This window comes from Meleagris gallopavo, chromosome 15 (assembly GCF_905368555.1).
Source record: "Meleagris gallopavo chromosome 15, MGAL_WU_HG_1.1, whole genome shotgun sequence".
Classification (NCBI taxonomy): domain Eukaryota; kingdom Metazoa; phylum Chordata; class Aves; order Galliformes; family Phasianidae; genus Meleagris; species Meleagris gallopavo.
The window spans coordinates 3,583,281-3,605,664 of record NC_139418.1 but is presented as its reverse complement, the minus strand read 5'-3'; the positions used below and the strand labels follow the sequence as shown (position 1 = coordinate 3,605,664).

The 22,384-nt window shown below is 34.9% G+C and overlaps 1 protein-coding gene across 1 annotated transcript in view; it reads left to right on the top strand.

Moving 5' to 3' along the window:
* The window catches only part of DOCK2 (dedicator of cytokinesis 2), a 158,750-nt gene that overhangs the window by 117,867 nt on the left and 18,499 nt on the right, over nt 1-22,384 (top strand). The window contains exons 33-41 of the mRNA XM_010718884.4: nt 1,018-1,166; nt 8,851-8,936; nt 12,462-12,618; nt 14,276-14,316; nt 15,997-16,087; nt 17,131-17,250; nt 18,717-18,806; nt 19,167-19,271; nt 21,169-21,310. Coding sequence (XP_010717186.3) covers nt 1,018-1,166; nt 8,851-8,936; nt 12,462-12,618; nt 14,276-14,316; nt 15,997-16,087; nt 17,131-17,250; nt 18,717-18,806; nt 19,167-19,271; nt 21,169-21,310 — 981 coding nt within the window. The remainder of the gene's footprint in view (nt 1-1,017; nt 1,167-8,850; nt 8,937-12,461; nt 12,619-14,275; nt 14,317-15,996; nt 16,088-17,130; nt 17,251-18,716; nt 18,807-19,166; nt 19,272-21,168; nt 21,311-22,384) is intronic.

Genomic DNA, 22,384 nt, shown 5'->3' with positions numbered 1-22,384 from the left:
TAATTCCTTTGTTTTTTTTTTTTTTTGTTTGTTTTTGTTTTAATTTCAGATCTTTAGGGTCTTATGCCTATAAATATTGGAAGTGATTCAGTCACTGTAAGAGTCTTTTGAATCTTATTGATATTACTGATATTTCTAGGATTAGTAATATTTTTAATCAAAACGACTGGAAGAAAAAGTAATGTTGCGTAAAACTATTGAAGTTGTTCAGTTATGCTTAAAGTTACAACATTATGGCAGCCAGATGAGGGGAAAAACAGAATCAGATTACTTTTATTTAATGAAACAAATCTAGTCATATTTGTTTATGATAATATTTTAATCTCCTTACAAGCTACCAGCAGTATTGACATTCTGAGGCAGATTCATTGGACTTGGATGGTAATCTGACCACATATCAAACTTTTTTCTTTTTGCTCAGAAACAAGCAGTGTTTGAAGAATACCTCAAACCTAGCTGAAGTTTTTTGCAGACTTGAAGGCTCTTTCACAGGTGCACAACTGTTGTGCTACAAGATGATATTGTGGGGTTTTAGGCGTTGTTTCTATTACTGGTTGCAAGGGTTGGTGCATTGATTACTTTGATTTACTGGTTACAATGTTTGATGTTATTCATAGTTGATAGCAAGTAATGTGTTTCTCCTTTAAAATCTAGAAAGCATCTCTTGGCACTGTCCTACTGAGATAATTTGGGGGATTATTAGTGTTTCTGATTGCTTTCTTCTCAGAATTTTTGAGAGGAGATGTCTAAAGCTGAAAAACTGAAATAATGACTGAAAATGTTAACTCAGCTGATATGCATTTGTATTTCTGGCACTGAATGCTGGCCTCTTGATATGAGAGCATATTTATTAACATTCTTTTAGGTTTTGAGAAGGAGTGGGGATAAATGTCTAAATTCTAAGACTGTTACCAGCATAGGTATTTAAAACACTGCTTTAAAATACTGCCTGCCCTAAATGTTTTCCTAACAATTTTTTTTCTCTTCTGAAGTATCTAATTTGTCATTCTGTTTTAGGCCAGAATAAAATCTGCTTTATACCAGGGATGGTTGGACCCATCTTGGAAATGACTCTCATTCCAGAGGTTGAACTGCGAAAAGCTACAATTCCAATATTTTTTGACATGATACTGTGTGAATACCAAAGGACAGGAGAATTCAAAAAGGTAATTAAAAATACTGTTGGAAAATTCATTGGTCTTGTAACCAGTTTATTTTTGGTAAACATTTGTTGTGTGGATTTCTATGCTTTCAGAAAGTAAAATCCAAAAGAATAAGAACAAAAAAAGGGTTCCTACACAGGAGAGTGTAGGCATTAAGTGTTTTAGTTGGGTTTGAGAAAAACATCCTTCACAATGACAGCTATAAGGCACTGGAACAGGAGCCCAGAGAGATAGAGAATTTTTATGAATATTTTTAGAATCTTACTGAACAAAGTCCTGAACAAAAGACATGACATTGAAGTCAACCCTGTTAAGTAGGAGTACAATTAGATGGGTCTTCTAGGGGTCTCTTCTAATACTAATCTTTCACAAAACCCTTATGTGGCATAGATCTTTATACATTAGAAATTTTAACTTTTAATACATACTATCCAACAGAAGTTTCAGTTAATAGCTTGAAGTTAATTGCACATTATTAGATTTTTCAGGAAACTTTTCTAAATATCTGCTTTGTGAAAAAATAATCTTTAAGAAGAGCTGGCATTCAAAAAGGTTTTCTATAGGAATTTTGCAAACAAAATGGATTTTTAAATCAGAAGTATTCCATACCCTTGACAGAAAAGAAATAGTATAGGACACTTGGGAGTGTGATTTAAACTAGATCTCCTGCCACTGCTTGCAGTGTGTAGTCAAACAGTTGGCATCTATCAGTTTCTCTCCCACCTCACTTTTCTCTGCAGGCTCTTTTGGGCACAATTTTGTCTTATTCTATGTTTGCACACTGCCTTTCACAGTAGATTTTAACTTGGAGCTTCAGGCTCTGTAATTGCACAAGTAGTTAATTCCAAACCATCTGTGTAACAGTAAGTGACAAAAAAAAAGTCATAATTTAGACATTCGTAGAAAAGTAAATACAAATCTGTCACTCAAACTCAGCTATGTTTAATACTTTAAATCATATGGGGCATTTCTGTGTCAACTAAGTGTGGAACAAACTAGCAGATGGAATTTTGATTTTGATCTGCATTCCAGAATATAAAGCTTTTGGTTCAAGGCCAAGATTAAAAACCACTTGCTTCTCTGCATCTGTTCCTTACATATTCTAGTAGTTCTACATTTGCCTTCTTAAAAATATTTTTCTGTTCTTGGCTTATACTGCATCTCTTGGGAGGGATGCAGAGATCTGTACAAACCAAAAATCCTGGAAACTCATCAGCCAAACTGGCTGATTAGACAAGAATAGCAGCTTAAGTGCCTCAATGATGCTAGATACTTTGCTGACCCTTGAATCACTCGTTATGCTAATATAGATTAGTTTCAGGTTATAAATTTTCAGTGCTGAGGATCAGGGGTATTCATTTTATTACAGTGTAAGAATAATAGTTAATTTTTATCAGATGGCACTTAAACATTTTCATAATTTAACAGTTGAGTGTCATTAGATTACAATATTCTGTTTTGGACTGTTTCCAGTCAAGAACTCAGATATTAATTTTCTCCACTCCTCTGGATGAGGTAATTAAGATAAATTTCTAAAATTGCTTCTCTGTGTCTAGCAATTCTGGCAAGCTTTGTATAAAGAAATACACGTTTAGTCATATTACTTAAAATTGTTACCATGTTATTTAGAAAAGGCAAAGAATTAATATGAATGAAATATTGGTGTAAATGTAAACTCCACCTTTTGCTAGCTGACATTTCTGATATTCAAATCAGCATTTTGTTTTATGAGGAATATTTTTATAAAGCTTTAGCATAAATTTTTCAAAATTACTATGTTTCAGTTCAACATTGCCTTACGTAGGAGCTTGGACTGACACTGATGTTCAGTTGAAAACATAATTGTGATGAATTGTGATCACTTCTGATGAGAGAAAGGGAAAAAAGCACAGACAGCTTTATTAGTAGTCTGCATTGGCAGTGGAACTAGAGCTTTAGTGGTGCCTGCTAAATCATTTAATAAGATTTCCCCAAGTTATTGATTTCATTAGCTTGATGTGGTATTGTGCTGAGATGTGTGACAGCACTTCTTTGTGTGTGCATATGTGTTAGGCTGTCTCAAGAGACTGTGTTCTGCATTACATATACAGTATATGTGCTTTTATTCATCTCTTTTCAAAATGTATACACCAAATGAGGAAAAAAATATGAAGTTATTCAAATTTATTAATCAGGAGTTTTACTTTATTTTTGCTATTTCTAGGAAATCAGCTAGCCCCAGAGAAAACAAAATTCCACCTCTGTTTATCTCAAAAATAGCATTCTACTATGCTTACATTTAATAGCAATAAATATGGAGATATATGGCATACTGAGGAATTTTCTTTTTGATTCTTCTTTTTACTTTGCACATATAACTTCCATTCATTCAGGAGAAGTGTTATATAAGCTTGTAATTTTAAGCATCAGGGTTTTGTCTAGCATTAGATAGGGGATCTGATCTCTGGGAAAGGCTGTTTATCCAACTTACATGAGGTGTCTATGGATAGATTTGGGCCTTCAGATATATTCCCTTCTCCTTCATCTACAAAGGGAAGCTAGTTGTGTGTCTGTTGGGCACATGAAGTTAAAAGAATCTCATCCTGCAAGTATTGATTGCCCATTTTTCCCTGAAATATTAGGTTGTACATCTTATCAAGCATCAAGCAAAGTACTTTTGTTTGCTCTGACTGAAAATTTGAGGCAAAATGTTAGAAAAGGCTAACTTAAAAAAAAAATAGTTAAAGACTAGCTCTTTTAAGAGTAAATAAATTACTATTTAAATAAACATGGATTCATGTTCTCTTAAGGATTTTAGCTTGGATTAGGAAAGATTAATTCATCTGTGTTTAGATTTCTTTTCAAATAAATAATTCTATTCATGCTTGATTTTAAAGTGAAAATACCTCCTTTTAGTTTTACCAATTGCTGAAGCCATCTGGGGAGGTATTCTATAATTACTTTCCCTCCTGACCTTTGTTGAAAAGAGCAAATAGTGCAGATTGATTGTGTTCTTGTGCTTTCATAGTTTTTGATAAGTTTACAGGATAAATGTTTATTCTACGTGGACTTGTTAGAGTCATGCAGCTTTCTGAGCTAACTGCTGTAAGAGGTTACTAAATGAGTGAGTGGAAGTGTTCTTAGCAAGCTCCTCTGGCACATGTGCTTTGTAATTGATGTTCCTATCCATATTTCTTCCTTGAAATTTTGAAAATGTATTATGCTCAAGGATTTCAGAGGCATGAAATGCTTCCACTGGCAGGAATCAGCTTTAGATGGCTTAGTTCTTCAGACCAATCCATGCAGAAAAAATTGAGTGTGTGTTTGGTATTGACACTTTATGAGGATTTATTCAGTCTACTAGATAGATAAGCAAGTGATTTTAAAGCAAAATTAATACTAATTACAATTAGGCACATTGTTTAAATTAGATGAGAAATATGCCTACTAGGGCTGAATTTTGTCACAGACTCATTACAACTTTCTTCCATATTTCTGCCAGCTTTTTAATTTCTGCTGGTTCATGCAGTCAGCTGCAGTTGACAAACTGCAGGAAAAAAAATGCATAGAAAGGGGTTTTTGTTCAGGTCCAGAATCTGTGAGATTATTACCTTCTAGAGAAGTCATCAATTCCCTGCCTGCTGAATAAGTACTGAGGAAAGATTTAAGAGGTGAATGATGTTTAAAGAGCTGAGAATAGCAAAACCTACCAGTAACAGAGAGGTCAAATGATTGTTTCTGAATCACACTGTGTTGATACTCATAACAAACCAAAACTCTTTCCATTTTCTGTGAGAACCGTAGGGCAAGTAACTCTTAAATGGAGCCTCTGAGTTCTGAAGTCATTAATTATTTTGGGAAGCAGCATAGCCTTTTCAGTATGCTGTAGAGATTAAATATTTACTCCAACTTGTGCTGTGACACTGGATGGCTGTATGCTGCTCGTTTCTCCTGGAGCTAGTTCTGGGCTGCTATACAAATACTATGCATGTTTGTGAATTCATATCCAGCCATGACCTTTTTTATATAAAGATTTCACTGACTGTACATAGCAATGTATTTTCTCAGTTTTACCTTTTCTTTGCTGCCTTCATCCAGATTGTTTTAACTGCGTCATATAGAAGTGCAACTTGAACAGTGAAATTCACGTTCTCATGAGCATTACATTTCTCCTCAGTCATCTCAAAATTTGCTATATCTGGTGCTGAGCTGGTGATGTTGCCTGTTTGTGGCATTGTGCAGTTTGTACATAGTATATATATATATATATCTATATCTATATATCCAAGTTCTTGCGAATCACATCAACTCCTTCTAAAGTGTTTAAATATTTCTATTTAAAGCGTGTCTGTCAGATGCTGCATTAGATACCATAATTTTGGTTTCACGTGTTTTTAACTGTGGTTTTGTTGGTTTCCCTTTGTCTGTTATGAAGCATTTAAATTCCTCCTTCCCCTACTGCCTTCTCAAAGAAAAGAGGCATACATTTGTACTGCCTAATTTTCTGTACTTTGTTTTTTGCACGATGAGTGTAGAAGACAGGCCACTCAATACATTGTTTCAAAGCTCCTAGAGAGAAGCAACAGCCCACTTCAATCTTATGTCCCCAGAGTCTGCAGAATCAGACCAGCTGATCTGTGGCTGGCTGCATGGCTTCCTGCTGCCGTTTTGATGAATACTGCTTGAGTAATCCTGCTGTTTCTACTGTCTCAGTAGAAATGGGATTGTACTTGTTGCTTTGGGGAAGTGAAACCAGTTAAATTCCACAGTAAGTAGGTAGTGAGCATGTGACATTTTTACATTAGCTTAAAATTTAAATTTGAATAGGAAGTTGATTTTCTGATGTCCTCAAGGGCAGTTCTAAGGATGTTCAAATAGAGATTTGTATGTCTTATGTAGTTTAATCAGCCTGTTCCTTTCTAAGAAGTTATTTTAATATAATTGTATGTCTTCATTTTTATAGACAGAATCACTTGATTGGCTTATATTCTGGAATGACTTTGATATTTGCCATTAACTGGTCCTGTTCAACTGAATCTCAGGAGAAAAAAAGGAGGGCTATCTAATATTCGAAATGAATTTTTGCCAGATCTGATAATTTATTCATTTGATTTTCAAAAATTTTAGGAAAACTCTGGTATGAGGAAACTGAAAGAAGTGACTGTGTAAACAGGACATTTACACCCATTTTAGAAAAGTTTTTTACAAGCATTATAAAACTTGTAATTCTCTAACAGATTCTTTATAAATTTATATTAGGTTGTTTTCTCACATGATACCTGAACATAACGCAGTTAGTTGGGTGAGAACAAAGAATGATCATAGAAGAGCTGATATTAATGTCTCACACCTTTCAGAGGGCATACACAAATGCAGCAGAAGCTTAGTGAGAGGGTATGTGGAGGCTTTCAGCTAAAAGCTCAGACTATTAATCATGGCAGTGAATCTTGGAATGCTTCTATAAGTTCTAAGGTTTTAATATAACAAGACAAAACAGTGTCAAAGAATGAAGAATCAAAGGAAAGTCATGAAGGAGTCTTAGTAGGAAGGAACACACAAAACCAGATCAAACCAACTTTGGTAATTAGAGAATATAAAAAGTATTCCCTTTGCAATTAAATCTAGTTAGAAATTGCTTAATAAAGGGAGGGTTCTCCCTGAAGAGGATTTCCTTTGGCCACACACTCACATTTGTGCAAACTTTTCAGCCTACAGGTGCAAAAAGGTACCTGTTTCATTACAATATTGAGGCCTGGGAAAAATCGTACAAATATACTGGCTTTTAGTGATTTTTATATATATATATATATATATATTAATAAATAACTGAGAACCTTGTAGTATTTTAATATTATATCTTTTTGCTAAGCTTACTGAATTATCTTCTGCCATGTAGTATTATGTATTACATTAATTACAATTAGTCTTCTGTTTTCCCAGATTCATATATCAGTAAAGTTATTTTAAATTCCCCAGCATTTTGGAGCACTTAATCTTATTTGAATTGTTTTAGATCGTGTCTGAAGGACATCAGTGAGCCACTGCACTCAGCAATTTTGTACAAGACACCAGAGTCTACACAGAACTGTATTAACAGTGGTACATTTTTCTTTAAATGCTCTCCCAGCGTGTTTCCACACATAAGTTACATTAAAAAAATAGTAAATCCACTAGTATTTTTCATTTTCACAATCATACACATAGAGGAGTTTTATCTTTTTCATCTCTCTTGCAAGTGTGATACATAAATATAAACTTCTGAGGATATTTTTTGAACATGTAAATCTTAATATTTTAATATGCTTGGAGAGGAGGGAAAAAACCAGTTAAGTCATATACATGTATCATATGCTCTCAATACAATATTATGCAATATATGGCAAAGGCCTGAAAAAATAATTCCAAATTCTCATGTAAAGATGAGTTAGACTGGATTAACCCTTTCAAAATCATAAGGCAGTTTTCTGTGTATAACCTATTGCAATGACTTTGAAATGACAATTCACAATTATATATTCATATTGAAACAATACAATGCCATTTAAAGAGGCTTTGTGTAATTAAAGTATGACCAGCAAAGGCTGGATTAAAGTATAATCTGACACATCCCTTTCTTTAAGAGATAACAGTGTACTGCTGACTAAGAAATTCTCCAGAGATTTTGTTGGAGGTAATGGTACTTCAGAGTTGGCAAGCCGCAGCTCTGGCAATTTGAGTACAGATTTGTAACAATGCATTTACAAGTTATCACTAGTTTTCCAGATATAATTTTATTTATCTATGTGAAAACCTGTGAAAGCATGTTTTTCATCTTTTTTTTTTTTTTTTAAACATCATGAAAGATAATGATCCTTTGCTTAATTATGTAAAGCTACCTGATGAATATACGTGAGATTTTAGAGGAAAAAAGAGTAAATAATGTAGGTAACAGCTTCAGATGTCCAGCTTCAATGAATTTATTTTAGCAATGCCTGAGCCTAGTAGATAGCTTGAAGTTAGAATGTTAACTGTGCAGACTTGGATGGAATACTTATTTGAAAGCTGTTTGAGGTAGAAGGAAACTTAGAACACTTTGAGTTTTGAAGGCAGGCTGATGAGTGACAGATAACAAGGTGTAACCAGCAGAGAAATATTAACAGGTTTTTTTCTCTTTTTTACACGTGTAGATTTTTCAAGTCAGAGAGCTGAAAAAGGTACTTTTGACTTTACAGGCAAAGAAATAAGGCTGCTGGCAGCTCCCAATGAAAGTGTCATAACTGTAAATTGAAACTGAAGAAATGGTTCACTAGAGGGGAAGGAATTGGGCTTAGCTACAGAAATCCCTGGTTTGCTATCTTTGATAGTTTATATGTCACTGCTTCCTAATTAGGATATAGCTAGACCTAACAAACAGCAGTTAGATAAGGCACTGCATCTTCATTCATATTTTGTGTGGGTGAAAGTAATTTGATTTCATTCTGATATCTCACATTTCACATCTGAGGTGTCCTATGAAAACTCAGTACAGAAACTGTAGGTCTATTTCTTCGGATTATTTCATCAGTTTGTATCTGGAGATAGTCTTATTATTCAACTGGAATATATTCAAACGTTTAACTTTTGGGTGTTTGTGATATAGCTATGCAAATATATCTTTCTGATGCCAGTTTGAAATGTGTTTGACCTCTAGATATCTTCTCCGTGTTTAGATTTGTTTTTCCTTTCTTAGTTTGAAAATGAAATCATTTTGAAGTTGGACCATGAGGTGGAAGGAGGACGTGGAGATGAACTCTACATGCAGTTGTTCGAGTCAATGTAAGTAGTGCATGAGAATAAATGCCTTCAGGATGTGTTTTTATCTTATTGTTCCTGCTTCTCAAATTGCTGAGTTTATTTTAAAATACAGTCAAATTGAAGCAGCTTTTTTTTTTCATCAAGGGATTGGAAATAGCATGCTGTTTCATTAAATCTGGTTTGAATTGTAGTTATGCCCACTGAAAGTATTTGCATGGCTGCTTTTCTGTACTTTGTATTGCATCTACATTACAAAGAAATTATACTTAACTTACTTTTCACTACCCAACTTCAAAGCAAAGATAATCCAACCTTTTTCTTTTCCCCATTTTTCATTGTAACCTTTCTTGGTTTTATGTGTTACACTAATAGGAATAAAAGCATTTTCAATGGTCTGTCTTGCTTTTCTCAGTGTCTAGACTGGACTCCAGATTATTTTATAACTCACATAAGGTGACTACCCTGCAAAGCTGTGACAATATTGTGAAGTGCTACAATTTAAGAAAAATATTTTAAAGAATTTATAAAATAGAGCATCTTCCTCTTGGCCAGCCATGTTGTTCTTTTTTCTTCTCAGGTATAATAGCTGTGTATCTTCTTTAGGAGCTCTGATCTGATGGGCTGTGGTAGTGCCCTTGTGCCACTAGGATCTGAGACTTAGTTCACGGCCTTGTGATTACAGAGTGTAATAGAGAGAAAGGCTCTCAAAGCCTGCTAATTTGTAATTGTATTTTTGTGTAGTGGCATAGCAGTCTTCACAGATTCACATCCCTTTCAGTGGTGCATTAAATTCTTGTGTGCACCACAACAGGAAAAAATCTGTATTCAGTTTTCTAAAGAATACTGTGTTATTTAAGCAAATAAAATGTAAATATTAAAGAATAATTAATTATAATCTAATTTGATGGAATCTTCATTTAAACAAAATATCGTTTGGACATTTAGATTAGTTTACTTTGTCTACTATGAAGAGAAAGATAAAGGGTGGAGAGGCAGACTTTAAAACAGTGCTAACACTTCTTTGAGCAACGTAAAACTACACTGATACACCTGTTGACAAGGAAAGATGTTTTTAAAATGTCACTTTCACTTCCTAACATACAATGACTGTGTGAACAGAAAGCCATAAATTATTGTTTGAGTTTGAATGTTTACTCTTTGTCTGCTAGTCTTAGGAGATATACAGGCTAGCTCTCAGTATGACCAAGAACAGCTCTGCAAGTGGATAGTTTTCTCGAGCACAGTGCAGCAAAAGCTGAACTGTGCTGCCTCCCTAAACTGTTGCTACAATTCATCATCTCTAATACTGGGGATTCAGCAGACACAGGGGACATTTATTGCAGTGCTTAACTTTCTTTGCTGCTAGTAAGCTTTCTTCCAAATATCTCTACTAAATCTTCCTTGCCTCAGTCTAAGCTGGTTATTTCTTGTTGTAGCCACAGGGGACATAAAGAACCATTTACTCTGTTTCTTTTTGTAGAAGATTTTAGAAGAATTGAAGGTTGATGCCAAGTTTCCTTCAGTCTTCTCTTCAGGTTAAGCAGCCCCCATATTTCACTTTATCATATGCCATGTTTTCTGGACATTCCAAAAACATCTACAGCTGTTTAAAAATACTACAGTGCCTTAGAGCTGGAGAGAGTACTCAAACTGAGGCATTAGAAATACTGAGAGAAAAATATTTCTTTGTATCTCATTTGTTAGACTTTTGACAACTATTTACTTTTTCTGAGCTGTGTAAAATTGTTTTTAATGTTTGCACTTTACTCCTACTTTCAAATATTTTTTTCTAGAGAACTGGTGGCTGTCCAGTTACGCTCAGTTTTTCAGCAATGGAGTTGATAAGTCTCATCAGACATATATTACATAACATTTGACCTTCCTGCTTTTCCAAATTACCTTTCTTTCTTTTTGATCCACCATTTAAAGAATTTTCTGGTTTTATTTTCCACTTTACTCTCTCACACACTATAATACTTTCAGATGCTTAAAGATTTCTAAAACTCTACAGATGTCACTTCATACTGTCTTCAGTTTTTTTATTCCACCCTTGAAATTTTCTAATGATGCTTCTTGAGAGAGAGTTGAAGCAGAAGTTTGTGACCTATCTGTGGTGGGACCCTGTTCGCCCCTTTTATTTTAATTTTCCTGTCTTCACATCTGCTTCAAACCTCTGTCCCCAGCTTCCTGTTCCCACTGGATACAAACCTAGTTAAACTGTGCTCTAGATGTTCCTTTGGTCTTTTTCTTATCAGATAATTTCCTTGTAACTATTCTAGTTCTCACCCAAAAGGCACATTTTCAGCAGAACCCAGTAATTGGCTTATGTGTTGGTGCTCACTGCTGCAACCAACATTTACCCACATGGGTTAGTTTCTGGAAACTTGCCAACACCAAGTAAACTAAACAGGGCCAGCAGAAATTTAAATACTGCCTTATTGCTGCTGTCTGTAACCCTGAATGTTAGCATGCACAGTGCTAACCCAGTTATGTCTGTGGAGAGCTGGGATAATATGGAACAGCTGAGAGGTGGTTCTTTATCAGCAGAATAGACACTGCTTTTGGGAAATGGGGGTGAACTTAGCTGTGTGAATTCAAGTGCTGCACTACTCATCCTCGAGCTCAGATAATGAACACTGGCCTACCTTTATTTACTGATGTAGGCACAGAAGAAGAAGACCATTTGGAAGCTTTCCAGTTCCCCATCATTGCCTTTTCAGGAAAATAACTCTATCTTGGACCCATACAATAAAAGTAATAAATATTAGGTGTGTTTTTACTCAGCTTATGCTAATATTTTGTTAATATAAGTAGGAATATGCTGATATTATAGAAACTCACTTCCCTATATATATATAGGATATATAGGGAAAGATAAATATAAAAAGGGTATATATATCTTTTTTTATTATCTATATCTATATCTATATCTATATCTATCTATATCTATATCTTTTTTTTATTATCTAAAAGATATATATATCTTTTTTTAATCAAAAGACGACTGCTTTTTTTGGAACTTGCAGAAAGTTTGTTTGGTTTTACTTATTTCTAAAGGGAAAATTGCTCTGGTGAGGTCTTGTTAGTGAATTTCCTTTTTGACTTAAAATCTGGATTTGTTGTTCTGAACATTCTACTGGCATGTAGAATGGTACAAAGAGAAGGGAATAATCATGTTTTATCTTCCATGGTAATAGAGGAAAGTGAATTCTATGTTTATTGAAACAGTGTGGCGCTAAAGAGATTTGAGTTCATGCCGTATCACAGATGTACTTCTACTTGATTTGGAAATTCTGGCTATTCCTTTGTATTTGCAATAATTGTTGGGCGAGAAAAGTAAAGTGTGTGTATGTATGTATTTATATATTTGAGTTATATCTCATCTTTTTTCTGTCTGCCAAGATTGCCAACCTACATAGGTAACTTACAATTCATTCCGTAGTTACTTTAGCTCTGATGTAATTTTTGCCTTGGCTCCTAACAGACCTTCAGCTGATGGGACACTGATTTTGATAGTACCATAAAATCTATTTGTTCTGTTTGCAGTCTTATGGAGTGTGCAAGTCAGTATCCTGCCATTTTTAACCTCATAGAAAGCTTTGTCAGCCTAGTTAAAGGTCTCTTGGAGAAGCTGCTGGATTACCGAACTGTAATGAATGATGAAAGCAAGGACAATCGCATGAGCTGCACGGTGAACTTACTGGTATGTTCTGTCTTGTAGTTCTTGTGTGAGAATTTCACTTACCAAAAATGAAGGGACTAGTTTGCAATGCTTGAAAAATAATTCAGAGCCTGAGGCAATAGATTTTTGCATCCATTTGCATGGATATATGCATAAACCTGAAAGCAACATCCACTCGGTTCTTTGGTTTTACTTGTATATTTTATCCCGTTTGATTTTGTGGATAAATTATGTAGTCCACTACTCATACAGTGTATGTTTTGGTAGGCTTACTGTAACAATTGGCTTTTACAGAATAAAGTTTTGCTCAAGAAACAAACCCGCTTGCTACTTTACCAACGCTGCGGTTCTGATTTTTAAATCTGGAGAAGAAGCATAAAAGATATGCTTGGAGTGGGCTGCTAAAAATTTTTAAGTCTCTGGCTATCTTTTTTCTATTACTCTTTTGTTATGAGGAATACCACATAGATCGAAGATATTTTACCACCAGGAAATTTCCTTTGAGGAGCAGAGTAACCTTTATGAAATTTAAGCGTGGAAAAGAAAGCATGATAAATATCTACATGCACATATTCTCTGTTCCTCAGTAATCACTGTGCAATGTTGTATAAATTTTTGCAACCCTCAAGGAGGCAATTCTTGAGGCATGTTTTGCACAGCTTAGCACCTCATATACATGCTAAAGCCTCATAGTGAGAAAAACGAATTTTATTCCTATATTGATCCCCTCTAGAGATGCTGAGTAACAATGCTGCCTATACCAAATTCACTAAATAACAGATTCTTCTCTGGGCACCATATGTAGACAGAATATGTAGTTTATGTTAATGCATTTGGATATCCATATTTACCTCTTTTCCTCCAGGAAAAAAAAAAGTCACAAATGACTTCATTAATGAACTAAGAATGTATATATATATTGTGTATGTGAAGTAAAAGCAGTAGTAACTAATTAAAATATTAATTAAAGCAGTGGTATAGTCAAATTTAAACTTAAGGTATGTGGGTTCTTCCAAAAGTAATACCTCCTGTTTTTTCCCCCCCCGTGAAAACTACATTGGATACAATGAGCACAAGAACACTGTTTGATAGAGAAAATTCTTAGCTACAAAACAGCATTTTTCAACATAGTCACCACCATTAGGTATGCATTTCTTCCAGCCAAGACCAATAGCCTGCATATGCTGCACTCACAAAAATCTGCCCCAGTGCAATCGATATTTCACCACTGCTGAAGCAAACCACCCACCACCTCACTGTGCTCACAGCCACTGCTTGGTCCCCATGAATACTCAGCAAGCACTGTTGAATGTCACTTTTTCCCACATTAAGAAATTAAATTCAGTTCCTCCTTTGCTCCATGTGCACTTCATGTCCCACCCCATTTTGTCAGTCTACACCTCTGCTGCCATCTGTCTTACAGAAATAAAATGTAATGGAATATTGGCAGGAAAATTCAATACTGCCATCCCACCAAATCCTGCCTCTGATGTTATGGACCAACATAATAGGACATATTATTATGGACCAACATATAGGAGACATTACTTTTGGAGCAGCCCTCGTTGTTTATTAGATATTGCTTGTACAAGAAAAACAATATCTCAGCATATCTATTTTTAAGCTATGTTTTACTGAAAGAAATTAGGAAATAACTTATAAATGTTTATGTCCCTAGAACTTCTACAAGGACATTAACCGTGAAGGAATGTATATCAGGTATGGCAGATGCTCTGTTGAATGTGTTTAGGAGAGGACAATAATACTTCTTTAAAAAATTCTGCTTTCATCATTGTACTTGAATTTCTATTGCTTAATGGTAGTTTACCATCCACAATGATTCTGTTGTCGTCCTGGCCTCATATTTACAATCCATTTTTCACTTAGCTTTCAGCAATTTTGAGTTTATCATATGCTTTAATAAACTGCATTTTCTTCCCCAAGCATCAACTTCTAACTGATCAAATCACTCAACGCTGTTTATTTTTCAAAATAAAGAAAATGTAGCTAGACTTGAGGTTTGGTAGGGGTTGCATCATACATTTAGAATGGCATGAAAAAGGAGGTTATCTAGAATTGTGCAGTCTCCTAAGTCTCTTTAAATATGCAACACTACATGCAATACAGAATTACTAGTAAAGCATTCTTCCCTAAGAGCTATAGCTATCCTGGTAAATTCTTTCTTGTTTGACATGGCCTCTTACTGTCTCTAAGGATTTTGCACATGGGCTATAGCAAATCTTCTGTTCAAGAATTAACTATTTCCTGCCTCTCTTACCATTCTGCAAAAACTGTAGAACCACCTTCACCTTATCTTCTAGAGTGCAAAGACCAGCATCTCAGCTGAGCTGGGCACTGAAGGTGCTACACTGCTAAGTGTGGAGCTGTGAGCTAAAGTGGATGGGGACAAATAATGCTCTCTCTGAATGGTATTGCTGGGGGAGTTACATTTTAACTAGGATTTAGATCTAGGAATAGTAACAGCTTGAAATGCTTCAGCAGGGTATGTCTTAGTTCTCTGTCAAAAGTCCCTGTTGAATGGAAGGGGTTGGAATGCCTTCTTCTCTCTGATTGGTGGAAGAGACGTGACTTAAGTCATGTAGTGATCAGTGACAGGGATGATAACAGCAATGATGTTCTAGGGATCAAGAAGAATACTGACAATGTAAAACAGCTCTTCCTCCCTTATCACCTTGTCAAGATGTATAGGGACCTGGTTTGTCTTTCTGGGCCGCTATTACCCTTTTCTCTTTTGCCTTAAATAAATTCTTCACATCCAATCTAAACTTCCTTTCATGAAACTTGAGGCCATTTCCTCATGTCTTATCATTTTTCACTTGAGAAAAGAGAGTGACACCCTTCTTAGTACAACCTCCTTCTTTGTACTTGTAGAGAGTGATGAGTTCTCTCCTTAGCTTCCTTTTTTCCAGACTAAGCAAACCCAGTTCCCTCAACCACTCCTTGTGTGTATCATTTCTAGTTCTTTCAGCAGCTTTGTTGCTCTTACCTGCATATGCTTATGCACCTCAGTATCCTTGTAGTGAGAGGCACAAAACTGACAGTAACTGTCAGAAATAGTGAATGCAGTGGTCTGACTTAGAACTCAAGTTGGAGTAGTAGCTCTTGCTCCTCCTAAAAGTGGAGTTAACAGCAGTTCACAGAAGTAGGTTAGGTCTTTCTCCTCCTTTTGTGCACAATGTTCCAATATACAAAAATACAGAAAAAGTCTTAGTAAATGTACAGTGCTTTAACCTCACTCACTGTCCTTGAAGACTCTTTTAGTAGTGACTGCATAACATCTTTCAAGTTTCCATTATCTAGAGTTTATCTAGAATGCTTATAACACAGAATTCAAGTCATTTCAGCATCTAGACTAACTTCTGTCCTCTGTTCTAACAGATATTTGTATAAATTGCGAGATCTTCATTTGGACTGTGAGAATTACACAGAAGCTGCCTACACCCTTCTACTCCATACTTGGCTCTTGAAGGTCAGATTTTCCTAACTTTAATAAATAAGTAAGCCTTTGCAAAATTCAAATTTTTAAATAAGAAGTGCTAATCTTAATCTCCAATTTACTGCATATTAGTTATTTTCTTTAGAGATATTCAAGTTCATACTTGCAATTACTGTGGTAGGTAATAAAAAATTAACTCTAAACGTGGATTTTTTTTTTTCAATGAATGATTCAATGTCACGTGCTGGTAAAGCTCAAAATATTGTTGCAAAAATAGTTTTACTTAGTAGGGAGAAGCCATTCAGCTTCCTTGTGTTTTTTGTTATGCTACTTTCTTCCTATCACAAATATAAATAAGTATCAAAATTTCCATCGAACTTTCCATTTTAAGTAGTATGTATCACACTCCAAATTATGCTTCCTTTCTTTCATATTTGGTAATTGTTTTCACTACAGCTAATGTTTCTCACTGTAACTGACAATAGCAGTAGAAATGGCCAGTAACATGCTTTTCCATTTCAAGGAAAAATTCAAAATTTAAAAGGAAAAATGTGTGCAATTCCTTGAGGGTTTTTGTTTTTTGTTTTGGTTTGGTTTGTTTTTTTGGGTAGAACCCTCTAAACTGTGCCTTTCATGTTGCTGTTTTAATTAACCTTCCTTTTGACTTTTCTGGTCATGCCAAATTTCAAGGTACTTCTTGTATGTTTGTGTAGACAAAAATAATTTTTTATGCATATGTTTTAATACAAAAATCAAGAACATATCAGTCAAGATGTCACCACTGAAATAAAATCAACCAATTTGCCCCCTTAGATTTTTTTCTATAGCCTGTTGGGCTGAGGAGCAGGGAGGAAGATGGTTAAAAAATGTTATGTCTATTCCTGTTTATCACATGAAGTACAGCATTGTTTGAAGTGATGCTGAAAATGTTCCCAGTGCCTTTTCTATTATCACTGCGGAAGGATAAAAAAAAAGTAGAAAAAAACAACTTGGAATAGCTCAGGTTTGGTGGAGGTTGAGGATCAAGATGTTGAACTCCAAATTCAGGGCTTATTTTAATGTGTTTTAATCCTCAGTGGTCAGATGAGCAGTGTGCACCCCAGGTCATGTCAACGGAGTTCCAGTGTTCACAGACCTATCGACACTTGAAAGAGAATCTGTATGAGAAAATCATAGAATACTTTGACAAAGGAAAGGTAGAGTTGTGGGGTTCTCTCTGTCAAAAAATCTCTTACTGTGTTATTTTGTATAGTAACATTTAATGACTATTCTCCATAGAAAATGTTTGTTTCGTTATTGTGTAGGAAATACTACTTGAAATGTGGGTCAACTAAAAATTCTGTCCTGAAGGCTTGTTCACAGGGTACATCTGTTGTGTATGAACATGTTCTTTCAATAACCACATTTGCAAAGAAAGAGGTCAGTAATTACAAGTATCTGTCAGGCAGTAATAAAATAAATGTTGAGTGTACTTTCCCTTGCTAGGGAAATAATAAGGACACCACAGATTGTATTTCTAGACTATTCAGTCATTATCTCCCCCAAAAAACAGAGTTCAAACTGGGCACATTTTTACAGAGAAGTCTTAGAATTACATCCTAAAATTAAAAAACTAGTAGTTTGATGTTCAACACCTGGATCTAGTTCAGTTTCTTTAAAATCTGTGCAGGAAACGTAGTGTCATTTAACATAAGGTCCTGTTTTATTAATTTGCATTGGAAATAACTATGATATAGCAGTTACCCCCCAGAGTATAAGAATAACCAAATCCTCATGATTTCTATTATGCCTAGCCTTCTGGTTCTCCTTACATAGAGCAGAGAAGGTTTGCAGGCAGCTGAGTGCCCCTCTCAAATTCAGAGCTACTTAGCCTAGGGGTACATAGCACTCTGTAAAAATGATGATAATGCATATGACCAGTAGTAACCTTACATCAGTAAAGAGTTAGGCTCAGAAAAACTATTTTGTCTCCTTTATTCTGAATAGAGACAAGACTTGTAGAATTTGAGAAATATCCTCAGGAGTGGGAATATCTATTTGCTTTAGGACCACTCTTGTGCTGCAAACCAGAAAATGCCTTTAGCAGAGAAAAGTAGTCCTAGTTTTTCAGTGCAGTTTTGTAATTCCTTACAGTAATTTTTGGAGGTAGCTGTTAGGTAGTGTGGAAAGAAACAAGCTGTGTTTCCAAGCAAGGAGTAATTTAAGTCTAAGCGTTGTAAGTTTTTAGCTAACCAGGAAAGCTGTCAATGCCAGGTTGTTTGTGAAAAATGTATGTTTTTGAATTTTTTGAAAATTGAAATGTTGGTTTTGAGAGAGGTCCTGCCTCATATGCTGCTCTGTGCTTAGATGCTATCTAACTTGATGACTTACTGCTTGATTATTATATCTGAAATTTCAGGTGATTTTTGGCAATAGAAAATTGCCAAAGAAAAAAGTAGATTTATTCCCTTTGTAAATCATCTTTGTAAACACTTTTATTCTCCATGTTAATTTGCTTTCCTAAAGTTTATGGTTCCTGGGCTATTTCATTCTAAATATACGGTTGATAAATGACTGCAATTTAAAGATGGCATCATCAGTGCAATTACAGTTAAACAGTAATGTTTTAAAGACATGTTTGTTAGTATTGGATTTACTTTTTGAATATGTGGGTACGTTGCAGATGTGGGAAGAAGCTATATCGTTATGCAAAGAACTTGCAGAGCAGTATGAAAAGGAAGTTTTCGACTATGAGCTTTTAAGTCAAAATCTGGTAAGATTATATACAAATCTTCAAATTATTTTCATCACAGAATTTAGCAGTTTAGAGCTATCAAAAATATAGAGCTACTTATGACTTGTAGTCCACAATTGATTTTTATTTAATTTGTTGAAGAGTTGCTTTGTTGTATTACAGAATTCCAGTGCTAGAGATTCATAAATAACTATTTCATAAAGTTATATGGACATTTACTTACTACAGTATTTTGAAACTATAGATGAGATAACCATGTTCTTATTTTGTGCAACAAAATGTGATGTATAAATCAATGGCTATAGTACTACTGCAGAAGGTAGTAATAAAAAAAAACCAAAAACCTGAAGTAATTATTGTGACTGGTTTTGCCTTTAGGTTCAACAAGCAAAGTTCTATGAAAACATCATGAAAATTCTGAGGCCTAAACCAGATTATTTTGCTGTTGGATATTATGGCCAAGGATTTCCTACATTTCTAAGGGTAAAACTATTTCATTTTTAATTTTTTTCAATCTGTTTTCATGTGCTTATAAAATGGTACTGTATATTAATGCAAAGAAGTCACTGGGGATATCTGACTGGAATTTAATTCTGCTGGGATACAGGATTGTTGTTCAACATCTACTGCCATCCCTCCAACATCTGCTTCTGCCATCAAGGGCTAATGTAATAAAATAGGAGGCATTACTTTTGTGGCAACCATTGTATATCACAGATATACTTTTTGCATCATACCAATGCTCTCTGTGACCCAACATTATGTCTTTAACAGCAAGAAATAATAGAGAGCTAGAGTAAGAGAGAGTAAGATATATACGGTGTGTGTATGGTGCTATTGATCTGGTATATATTCCCTATGTAGCTGATAAAGGGTTTCCTGTATTGGAGGTTATACTGTTCTTTATTGGAACACGATGAATTACTCTACAATGAATGTTTCCAATCTTTTTTCGGAATGACTGTCCCCCAAAACATACTGTGATCATTAAAACACTGTGTTGGATATTTACTGCTGTCTTTTTCTGATCACCTGGTAATTTCTGTGCACTAGTTCTTGCTTTCTGAGAGTGATTGAACAATTGTTCTTTCATCATTTTCTTCATGCCACTCATGATGGGTTGTTCTTTTAAAGATTTGGTTCATTTAAATATTGTTTCCACAGGAGCCCTTCCTTATTTTTGTACATTCTGGTTCCCTTGCTGTAAATTTTCTAGTTCATGGGACAACAGAACAAGAGTATACCTAGCATTTGAATGTGGATTCATTGTGATTTTGATGTTTCTTGTTTGTTTTCCTGTTTTCACTCAATTCTTGAATTTCAGATCTCTAATATTCAGTGAGCTGAAATGTTCATCCCAACCATCTTCTATTACACTGTTGTTGTTTTTTTCCTGTAGCATCTACTTACATATCTTAGAACAGTTTCTCAAGTTCATATTGTTTCCACTGAACAGACCTCCAGCTGTTGAACGTACTTTCTCTCTTTTATTTTTCTCCATTTTTGACTACCATGTGAGAAAATCAAGAACTTGGAGGGCCTGTTGTTTTTTTTTTGAAGAAGTTTGCCAAACTTAAGAAGTCAAGCACAATTTAATTTTACTTCAAAAAACATTTTTAAAACATAATATATTATTGCTTTAACTCCAGTAGTGACTGTCTTCAAAAAGGAGAATTAATCAAATATTTGATATTTTTCTTTAGGAAGAAAAAAAATCATACTGAATACAATGACTGTGGTAGCTTTCTTAGTGCTCAAGGAAATTAAAGAAATAGAAGACTCCTCTTTTGTGGCCTTGAAGGCCAAAGTTCCTTGAAAGAATTGGAAGACATGCTAACGTGGCAACTTTTTCTTCTGCTTTTACATAACTATCCTGTTAAGTGAAGTAAAAGGAACCACAAAGAAGCACACTTGGGGATAAACTCTATTGTAAATTAGGGCATTCTATTACATCAAGAAGAAGGAGCAAGCACAGTAGAACTATATACTATTATTAGAAAGCTGTGAAATTGTGGAATTTGGACCCAGATCATGTTTGAAAGAAAATCCTTTCACATGAGAGACAAGAAGAAAAGAAATTTCAGTGCGTTACTTACCCATCCATTCTGATTTTATTACACTCTACCAGGAGCATCCTCAGTGATGATGCCAGTTTATCTTCATTCTAATGCTCAAAAGTATTGACTCTGGAGAGTCAGCAAACTACTTCATGACCTGGACAAAGTCAGCTGTTCTTTATAGTTATTAGTATTCAGGTATCAGCAACGCTCATTTAAAAATTTGGTGACCTTATGGTATCCTCGTAGTGATAAACACACACACCTGCAATTTCTGCCTCAGCATCATACAGCTCAAGGAATCTGGTATTTATTCCTTGCAGAACAAAGTATTTATCTATCGTGGGAAGGAATACGAGAGGAGAGAGGATTTTCAGGCTCAGCTGATGAGTCAGTTTCCCAGTGCAGAGAAGATGAACACCACCTCAGCTCCTGGAGAGGATGTGAAAAACTCTCCTGGTCAATGTATCCTTGAACACTAAGGAGGCCATGGAATGAAAGTGGTTTGGGGAAACCTGTTCCTAGCAAGAGTTGAACTGTGTGCAACAAACATTTTCTAAATCTTATTGTAGTAGCAGTTCAGTTTGCAGTTTTATTATATCTTGAATGTTTCTAATGGACTTTTCCTAAGATGTTTGCTCCTGTTTCTTAAACAATTCTAAGATGTTTGTCTCTTTCTCCATTTGTTCAGTTTCATGCATGGTTTAACTTTACTGTCTCTGAGTGGCAAAATCAGTGAAGAACATGTAAATTTGCTGAGGTTAAAGCAGCAACTTATCTATTACTTCTCATTCCTCATTTTTGTGACTTGATGTTAATTTCTTCCTTGAACATTGTTTTGTCTGGAACTGCACTTCTGTATTTCTTTTCAACAAGAATATGGCTTATTTTCTTAGAAATTTTCCTAGGAAAATTGGCACATCCACACCTTCTAGAATACCCTAAATTATTACATCTTTTTCTTCATATTCTGCCTCAAATTATGACTGGCTGATCAGATACGAGATCACTTCATTGTATCAGAATTTTGTTCAACTGTTGTTGTTCCTTAATTAATTTTCAAGGAAATTTTCTAATGCTTTGTTTGCTCTCTTGAGTTAATTTTCGTGCAACTGTAGGAGTGCTGCTTTCTTTTCACACTCAAAGGGCTGAAGTATGAAGCATTACAAACTTGTCCAAAATTGACGTTATGTTTGAGAGTCACGATTTCATAAATTTCATTATGTCTTAAAACATTTTATTTTGGGGGGATCATATGTTTCAGTCCTTTCTGTAAGTAGAATTTTCTGAAGCCTATTTGCATGTGATACATTTACAGATCACGCCAGACTAAATCATAACACTTCAGTAGAAAAAGAAAATATCAGGTAGATGGGCTGCTCAGTGAGATTTCTAAAACAGAGTGTTAAACATCATGACATTGCCCATGCTTAAAGGTGAATAGTAAAATTGTTTACATCAGATGTTGATGTTATTTATGTAAGTTGCCTTTAAGATTTTAATTAATGAGTCAGTGTGATAAATTACGGTAATAATTTT